Source organism: Callorhinchus milii, unplaced genomic scaffold (genome assembly GCF_018977255.1).
Source record: "Callorhinchus milii isolate IMCB2004 unplaced genomic scaffold, IMCB_Cmil_1.0 Scaffold12, whole genome shotgun sequence".
Classification (NCBI taxonomy): domain Eukaryota; kingdom Metazoa; phylum Chordata; class Chondrichthyes; order Chimaeriformes; family Callorhinchidae; genus Callorhinchus; species Callorhinchus milii.
In genome coordinates, this window is record NW_024704753.1 from 1,628,097 (window position 1) to 1,638,265 (window position 10,169).

Below are 10,169 nucleotides of genomic sequence, written 5' to 3' on the forward strand. Positions count from 1 at the left end.
TGCATCATTAAGTAATTGCTCTACCAAACCAGTTCTTCAGAAGATTGCAGTACAAAGGCAGATGAGCTTGCCTTTGCAAAAGAAATCTTCAGCAATTCCTAAACTTCATAAATTGCACAAAACAGAAATAAATAGATATTCCACAATGTTAAATGGATGAGCTATGGGGAATAATTGAATAAGCTCTTTAAGCATCTCAGAGGGGCTCCTTTTCAGGTATTAAGATGGTAAATGGTACTGCGGGAATACCTTTTCAGATGCTCCAAAGCTGCAGACAAGTGGAGAAAATTTCAGGGAAGACACTGGAAGTTTTTAACTCAGAGTGCAATTAGCTCCTGTAACAGGAGTTAACTCCCGAGTTTTCAGGAAGGATGGTTGAGACCAGAAAGCTGAGCTAATTTAACAATCTGATACGGTCATGGGAAAAGAGGGTGGGTACTCCAGAACACAAGATCAATTAGCCCAGTAGTCTTCCTCATCTATACCATACATGATCTTAGGAGTCTGATTCTGCCGTTCTACCATCCAAGTCCATTACTGCACCCATTAAAGTCTTTAAACATCAACCACTGCAAGATCTCAAAACAACTTGTATTTACATAGTGTCTTTACATTCGAAGTGCAAATCGGTTAGCGTGTTGATCCAACAAGAAATCTGAAACTGGCTCCAATGACAAGGCAAATCAGCTTTTTTTTTGGTCAACTTAAAACATACCCCTATTGAATTAAGCATTGGCAGAAACCAGTGTGCAGTAATGTAATAAATCTGAACAGCTGTTTGATGCATTCTCTTACTGCAGTTAAAAATTCATATATTCCACTTACAGCCAATACTACAAATCTCCCAGACAACACAAGAGAGTATTGTATTGCATTAAAGAGAATTCAGGTGAACATCTGGCTTTATTATTAGAAGAGTATGAGAATCACTACAATCTCTTCAACAACTATTACAGGAAAAAACAGTGCCCCAATGATTGACATTTATTTACGATCATCCTCAACACAAATTCACAGTTCTTCGACATGAATGAAGATTACCGTCTTTAAGTGGGTTGTCTGATAATGCATGTTGACCAAAAAACAGACACTTTCACACATGATCACTGCAGAGCAAATAGAATTGAATACTTCTGCTAAAGTACACTGGGTTATAGTGTGAGGAATCTCAGGTTTGGGAGATAAAACGTGACAATGAATTCCTGGAGTACAGAAACTCAATGACATCTTAACAGTGAAGGATGTCCATGGCTACAACTGAAAGAATGTTTAATATGAGAAGGGTCAGTGACTAAGCTCATGCCTAACTGAATCGCATAATCCTTCAGCATATTAAGGTCACAGGCTTGGTGGGATGATATCCAAACGGGGACAGATTTCAATTCAGAAACAGATGCAACTGGATCAAGATATCAATTATAGGCCTTGATATCAGCCTGAGCACTGAAGCGTAGGACAGCACAGAGATGACTCAGTGTGAATAAATACAACTACTGTACAACCAAAAATAAGTAGAAAGTACATCAGCAATAAAGGTCAAACATGTCAAAGGACTACAGCCTCCAAGAAATATGGTGACAACATGTGTGTGTTTGCACGCGCACACAACCATCTCACTTAGCAGTGTTCCCGCCCGTTTCCTGGATAACTCTGTGCTGGCAAGTATATGATTGAGAACAGCATCTTTTTTCTGCTTGTGTGATTTTTCAAACAAACTAATAAGAGAGGCTTTCTACATGAAATTCCAAGATTGTAGGTAAAGAAAGTATAGAAATTCTAGTCCCAAATTATTTTAAGAGTCAAGAATGCCAGTGGGCGTGCCTGAAGCCAACGCTATGATTAAGCACATTACAGAAATAATATTTATATATAGGTAGTGTTTTTCATGTTGGGAGGACTTCAAACTCTTCACACAGCTGACTGAGTTAATTATTCAAAGTTACATGACACCACAACATACTCAGTAGACTCCTGTCCGGACTCAATCATCAGCACGACAAATGTCACCAGGGATAAGCAATCAATCACACCAGAGATAAAAAAAAAACTTTCTTGAAATCTGAACATCAGAAACATATACTGTACATCTTAACCTGTCGTTTGTAAACCCTAATTTTTAAAAACAGATAGAATTGGGAGATCTACATTTTATTATGTATGTTCATTGAGGGCTTGAAAAGATTCAAGATACCTGCCACAAAACACAAGTAAAATTATTTTTTGCTGTACTTGGCAAATATTAGCTTGTTTGGGGCTGTGTTCGTTTAAACAGTGCCTGCAGCAGAGATCTTTACAGGTGTTTGGAAGCTCAGCAAATGAATACAGCAGAGTTGGCAGCAGTAGGCAGGCCTGACAACAGCGAAGCAAAATATCACTGCAAATGCATATGCAAAGACAAGATGTGCAAAACTCTAAAAGTCACATAAAGCATGAATCTACACTATAAAGGGGGAGAGAGAGAAACATTTCAGAGCTGGAACCAGTTCAGCTAATGGATAAATAAAAATCAATATGGGAGGAATACAACTAAATTAATGTTGTTTCATGCTACAAAAAGGAATTACTAGCTTGTGCAAATGCACCGTTAACTGAATGATTGTTTGAGGACAACTGCATTTGACCATCTGAATATGGATATTGTGTGTAATAACTCAATTGACCAAGTTTATCAGCCAAGAATTTTGCCTTGAACGTGGGTCAAGTTGATCAAGTATCAAAATATTTCATTGCACACCCACACAATATTTATCAGATATAGAGTCCAAAGGTCTGTACAAAGAGCAAATCATTTATCATCATGTCAGATCATAAACAGTAATATCTACAATTAATGAAAACTAACTTTTGCTTTGGGTTTCAAATTAGAGCATTGATAGTGAGTTAATAACTAGGAAACAGCAGAAAAGGCAAAATATTTCAGATACTGGAAATCTGAAACAAAAACAGAAATTCCTGGGAACATTCAGAGAGCCATGCAGCATCTATGGAGAGGGGAAAGTGAGTTAACATTTCAGGTTGATGACCTTTCATTAGAACTCTAGAAGTTTAACACACGGCAAAATGTAAAATCTACTCAAAATCATTTCAATCACCCAATCTAAAATAATCCAGAGGGCAAGCGTTTTGTTTTTTGCCAGACCAAAGGAATGCATACAAATAATTACAATGTCATGCAAAAACAATGAAGTTTCAGCAGCATGATATACATCTACATTAATGAAGTGAAATATGACAGACGCAAAGCCTTTAAATAGAAATCCTAAAGCTCATTTCATATTTATATATACGCTTACACATCAATTTTTCCAAATACACCTTAATACTCATTGCTCCAGAAAGGTTTTGGATTCAAAAGAAAAATAAATTTGCAGCCCTTCTTGCAAAACAAAGAAAGCATTTTAACAAAAAAAGACTTGGTTGTGTGTGTGTTTTTGCCTTTCAAGGGGATATGCAATTGGGCATGTTGATAAATAATACAATACATCCTTTTATGCAAGAAGCCTCTCTGCATGCACACAGCAGTCACAAGAGGATTGTACTTTTATGCAGTAGCACACCCAAACCACTAACAGTTTTAGTTAGTCACTAACAGTCAGTTTTAGCCCAAATGATTTAATTGAAGATGATTAATTCAACTGGATATTCTTCTATTTCTAGGAATTGGGAGCATTCAAAACATGCCGAATTTCTAATACTTATTAGCATCTCATTAGTCTGATTTGCACTTCTGAACATTCAGTTCAGACTACCCTTGGATGCAAAGCCTTGACACACAAATATAGAATTAAATAGCATTTTCTTGGGTTGTGCAGTATTTAGTATTCTCAGTTTAGCAAACATTTGCAAACAATAAAGGGTTCTTTAGCACAGATAAGTCACATTATGAGGACAAGACTACAAATAATTATATGACCTACATATCGAGCTACTTCAATCCAAAATGCAGAAGCATATCCCTGAACTAAAGGTTCAAATGCACCATGTCATACACTAGAATAAACAGAAAACCATGCCAAACCAAGAACAACAAGGCAGAAGGGCAACATGCTCCTTAGTGATTACTCAGCACACTTAATATTGCCAAATGCGGCCAAACACCACATTTTAAGTCACATTATTCAGTACAAGACGAGCAAAGGCTTTCGGCCTCTATCCCTCAAGTGTGCAGCCTCATACATTTTCCTTAATGCAAATTTCACCAAAACCCCAAAAAATTGATTGTTCATTTCATTGCCGTTTGTCCAACATCACAAATGCAAATCAGTTGTTAAATTTGAAACTGAATTAATCTCAAAAATATTTTTGGTTAAGACCGACGTTAGTGAAGATACTCCAACTCACTAGTTCATAACATTCATCACACTTCAAAGTGAAGTACTAACTGCAATATTATTCTTCGAAGTATGACAGTGTTGGTTGTTGATGCAGGTGGACAAAATTATCAATTGTCTGCAACAAGCAGTATCTTAACACAATCCGATATCTTGGCTACTACCTACAACCTTCAATACTTAGATAAGGCTAAATAGAATAGGTGGCAAGAAAGAACTTGTTAAGACATCAGTAAAAGGAAAATATATAAACCATTACATTTGGACAAACAAGATGTTTTAAATCGTTTTCCTGGACAATGTTCCACAATACACTAGTCATCCACACAGAACCACCATCTAATTATTAATCTTGAAAGGATGCAAGATACGGCAATAACAGAAAATTTGGGGCCAAACTGTGGGCAAATGTCCTCAATTGCGTTATTTAAGATTTATCCTTCTTCCCTTCAAATGCTTTGTACAAATACACTCAACAAGATCAGCACACATACACATGCTCCCCTTTGTCAAAAGATAGTGACAAACAAGAGTAACTGTTCTTCAAGATAATGACAAAGCCATTTCCATGGACAAAAGCTGCTTTTATAGACTGGTCAATGAAGTAAGTAAGTAAGATTCCAATACCCAGTATTGTTTTATTTAATTGGTCATTAATTGTGCCTCACGTATTGCAGCTTTTAATTCCCCCCTAAAAAATTCAGGTAGTTTGTGCAAAAACACAAAAACTGTAAAATATACTTAGAATTATTTCACCAAATAAGTTTCATCAAATAGCCATTAAGACAGTAAAAAACATACCCTGAGAGCGAATTTGATACCACATCACTTTCAATTGTTGGGTGTATCAACATAAAAAAAATTCTGATATTCGATTACAACAACAATTTGCATTTGTATAGCCCCCTCCACACATGGCAGCGTATCAGAGTGCTTACATTATTAATAATAGCTTAAGTCAACAAAATAAATTGGAATAGTTGTCCAATTGAAATCAAACATCAAGAAGAGTTTCAGTGTGTATTCAATTTTCCCCACATGCATCTTGTGCAATCTTTCTACTCAAACTGAAGGGCACTATATAAATGCAAGTTGTTGCGGTTGCATTTCACCATGAAAAAAATCTTCACTTTGCCAAATTATACAAGTAGATGTATTCTAATTGTATGTATCAAACCCATCTTAAATGTAGGTTTAGTAGACATGATCACTTTCCGGGAAACATGTACAGTCTCCGTCCCCAGAGTTGGAAGCTATAAAGTCCTTTCACTTGGCAAATATTGGTTCGTCAAAATTGGTCTGCCAAGAATGATTCAGTTTCCAATCCAACCATCGCTGTGAGCAAATAGGTTTTACTAGACATTGAGCAATTTATTAGCTAGTAAATTACAGGCATATCGGACCCTTGATTATTCAAACCACAATTGCACATCAGCCCATATCCATTAGGTCCAGAATGGTGTCATTTTATTTCCTCCGGGAGGTAATTTTCTGCTGAATTTTTTTTAAACTGCACAATTGTTAAAAAAATTACTACGAGTCATTTGAAGTAACAACCGATTGTAAATGATTCGAGATAGCATTATGAATGAGATACTCTGTGGAATATAGGTTACAAGACGGTATGTTAAAAGAAATTGTTTTCCATTACTATACAATTCTGACTAGCTGGTAAACAGTGAGCTCGACCTACAGCCATTCTTTCCCTCTCCCTGTTCATTATCTGCAGGAACCAAAGGGTTGCTGGTGTAGCTCGAGCTGTCTCCAAAGTGATGATTACTGTAAAGAGCCCCTCTTCAGTTTACAGTCAAAGCTTTTTCTAGAAGCTCTTGCCAATACTGCACCTTGATCATTCGCTCAGAAACAAAAAAAGCATTGCGAGTGCTGCAATTATACGCGGTGCAATTTGAATGAAGGAGGCAGGTGTACACATCACGTCAGTTTTCAAGTTGTGACTAAGCAACAGTTTTGAAGATGCAAACAGAGAGGGCCAAGAGATACAAATAACTGTAAAAGGACGAGACTGATCTCATTAGTGCCCCCCCCACTCCTTCTTCCTTTAAGATCCACCACCGCGGCAGCTAGTTACTGAGCACTGTACTCTTCAGGAAATGTCTGACCAACCAGTTTGACATCTGTACTAATGTCTTTTGTTGAAAATTCAACGCTCCATCTTCTTACTGTAACTCCCATTTAACCTACATTTATGGTTTATATAAAACTCTACAGCTCTGAGCAGCTGCAGGAAGGAGACCAAACAGATCACATTGAGAAGGTAGAGTTCTATCTTTCCCTTTAGAATTTAAACATTCACATGAGACACAAATGTCTAGTTGGTCTCCAGTTCATGCTAGAAACGGCAAAGGCCATGATGTGATAAGTGAGCATTCAAACAGTTGAATTTGCATCTTTCCTACCAGGTAAAACCAATTAATATTCACACTGTAAAATTGAGTACTGTTGGGAATGTGAGCTCTACAGACTAAGATGAGTAATATTTATGAAATGTAGAATCTATAGATTCATCTGGAACTCCATTATGTGCCACAGATAACAACTGATTTCAAGTTCATTGATCAAAAAAAAATTCCTGTCACTCAAAATGTTTCAAATAATTAATGTTTATGGCAAAGGACACTCTCTCCACAACATAATAATGCTCAATCAATTCACAACGTATTGAATATATTAGGTTAGCCGCTAGATTAGTTACATCCTCTAAACTTACTATAACATCAGAAACATCTCATCACAAAAAAACTACCTATTTTCATATTCACTACAGACTATTTCTAAATCTAAATAGACTGAAGGTCATTTTCTGTAAACTTAATTAAAAATAATAATCTTTGTATTTTAGCACCTTTCACTTCAGGAGAACGGCTCAAAACCCTTCACAGAATTTCCTGCATTTTGTACGTAAGCGTGGCCGTCAATTTAAGCGCAGCAAGGTCGCAGAAACAATCATGAAGGCAGTGACCAATTTCATCTGGGGGACAGTTAGCTAGAACAAGGGGAGAAATTTCCATCTCTTTTCAGAAAGTAGGTTCCTTAACGACCACCTCAAGAGACACAAACGGGACCTTGGTTTAACGTCTCATCCGAAGGACGGCAATTCCAATATAATAGAGCTTCCCAACATTGCATTGGTGCGTCAGCCTAGACTGTGAGTTTAAAGACCTGACAGGCGAGATTGCTATCAACTGAGCCAGGCTGATACCTGAAAAACAAGCAGAGCGGTAATGTATTGCTTGCTAAAGTAGTGGATTATAAATGGTACTAAATCATCACGAGTAAATTGATGTTCTGCAAAACACTTCACACAACCTAATTATGCTCATTAATATTGCAGTGCTCCGAGTTTAGGACCAACCATGTAATTCTGAGACGTCTTGGCCTCCTGACGTGAAAGGCGCTGTATAAATGTAAATTGTTGCTGCTGTTTAGAAACTAACTGCAGGCTGAAATTAAACATTGCAGAGATGGGAGTACAATGATGCCTTTGCCATGAAAAAAAAAATGGGATCCATAACCATAGTAATCGTGTCATTCTTGTTCCAGGCCACAGAGGTTGGGAAAGGACAATTCATCAAGAAGCAATTAATTAATACCCACAGTAAGCGTCGCTGAGCCGCCTGGGGCACACTTTGCGTGTAAAAATACCAGCGGCGAGAACAGGGGACTGTGCTGTACAGGCGCAGAGTCTCCAATGCGCAATAGCTTCGGCAAAAGTGTAAAGCTAAAACGTCAATGTGTACGCACGTCTGTCGATAGCTTTGAACTTCGATTTAATTATTCAGATGCAGGCGAGTCAGGGGGCTCTCCAACTCTCAAACACAATCTGAACCTCCGATTAGGTGATGCAGAACGTCAAACCCGCACCATTTGGTTCCCAGATATCTCTCTCTCTCTCTCTCTCTCGCTCACACACACACACACACACAAACATCAATAAATAGTCATTCCAAGGAGTTGATAAGATGCACTCGGGGTCAACGAACGCACTGCTTGATTGGTGTGTCAAGGGCTGGAATGTTTTTGCACGAACCGACGCGAAAATATACACAGCCCCCGTTGCATCCCACTCGGGCTCTGCGCATTTTCGCAGGTAAAAAGCTCGCTTGACAAGAGTGTTACGCCGGCAGCTTGCGTCAAGAGGAACCTGCCTGACCTCAGTCTCGGTAGAATATTGCTCAGCAATTTTCACCAAAGCAAGAGGCATTATTTCTTACAGATAGTGAATGGCACGGGCATTCCCGACAGCCTTAAGCACTGACAGCAAATGTTTTCTTCAACGCAAAAGGGTCAGACGAGGTCTGGGGCAATAGAATAAGGATATCCCTTTCGTGGTCTCAGCTGCAGGCGTATTTATTATAATAATTATTATAATATTAATGTATAGCAAGACAATGAATCGGGCACTGATTACAGAGCACTTTGAGCCATATGTGTACTTGGGAATCATGTGTAACGCAATTACCACTCGGGTAGACCTACAGACATTGCCCACTTCCCACTTATATATTATATATATATATATACTGGATATACACACACACACACAACGCTATGTATTGATCGGCCCAAATCGAATTGAATGGCGTGTATCCCAATTCCAATCTCGGGCAACAAACAAACAACCCCCCCCCCCACGGAAGCACAAAACCCTCACGTTTTCACCCACAGAACACACACACACTCGCACACACACACACACACACCAGTCACTTCACAATATTATCCTGCGAAGCGCTCCGAGGCGTTTGGGTTGAGACGTTGGAACGAAGAAGCGGGCGGGTCGGTTTTTCGGGGGAGAAGGACCCCCCCACTCCCCCCCCACCACCCCCGCAAAAAAAAAACGTGCGGGGAGTGAGGTGAGTGGGGCAACAAATCGATCGCGAACGATTAGCAATTGATCACCAGAGGCTGTTGGATCACATCGGATAATATTATGATAGATTATAGATTAGATAATATTATGATGATGATGATTGATGGTGATGGCGATGATGATGGAGACGGTTTACCTGCAGCTCACACCAGGCCACCTCCAGCCAAGTCTCGGTGTCCAGACCCTTGTAGACGGTCTTGAAGGAGCCCCTGCCCAGCTCGACGTCGAACTTGAGGAACCTGCCGTCCGAGGAGGTGGCCACGGCTTTCATCTCGGCCTCTTCCTCGTTCTCCTCGCTCTTGGACTTGGCCATGTCCTTGGAGGAGTCGGGAAGCGAGGCGGGAGGAGCGGGAGGAGCGGGAGGAGGAGGCAGAGGCTGTGGCGGCGGTGGCGGCGGCGGCTGTGGCTGCGGCCGCTCCCCTCCTCCTCCTCCTCGGGCGGACGGGCACTCGCTCGCTCTGCCCTCCCTCTCCTCGTCGGCGCTCACGCTCTCGGTGGCGCTGCCTTTCTGGCCGCCTCGGCTGCTCTCGGTGCTGGAGCAAACTTCCCCCCGAGCCAGAGCCCGGGAGGCCACCGTCTTCCCCTTCCCCCCCTCCTCCTCCTCCTCCTCCTCGCCGGCGGCTCCCATCGTCGTCGTCGTCGGCGGCGGCGGCGCCTGAGGCGACTCCCCTAACGGCAGGTCGCGCCGGGCGAACCTCTGGCCGACCGTCACCTCGCCGTCGGAGGAGGAAGGCGGGCAGGAGAGGCCGGGGTCCGGCCCGGGGCCTTCGCTCCGAGTTTCCCTCCTCCGCCTCCTCCTCCTCATCCGAACTTCAGGCTCCGGGCTCTCCTCCGCGCCGGCACCGGGACCCTCATCACCCGCCGCCGCCGCCGGGTCCCCCTTCACCTCAGCCCCCGGCTTAGCGAGAGGCCCCTCGGCGGCCTCCATTGAGGAGGGGGGGGGGAGG

General features: G+C 41.2%; 1 protein-coding gene across 10 annotated transcripts in view; it reads right to left on the reverse strand.

Moving 5' to 3' along the window:
* Positions 1-9,564, reverse strand: part of LOC103185038 (serine/threonine-protein kinase WNK2) — a 57,268-nt gene extending 47,704 nt beyond the window's left edge. For all 10 annotated transcript variants that reach the window (XM_042339466.1, XM_042339465.1, XM_042339463.1 and 7 more), the window contains exon 1: positions 9,359-9,564. In XM_042339466.1, coding sequence (XP_042195400.1) covers positions 9,359-9,535 — 177 coding nt within the window. In that variant the 5' untranslated portion in view covers positions 9,536-9,564. The remainder of the gene's footprint in view (positions 1-9,358) is intronic.
* Positions 9,565-10,169: the final 605 nt, after the last annotated feature.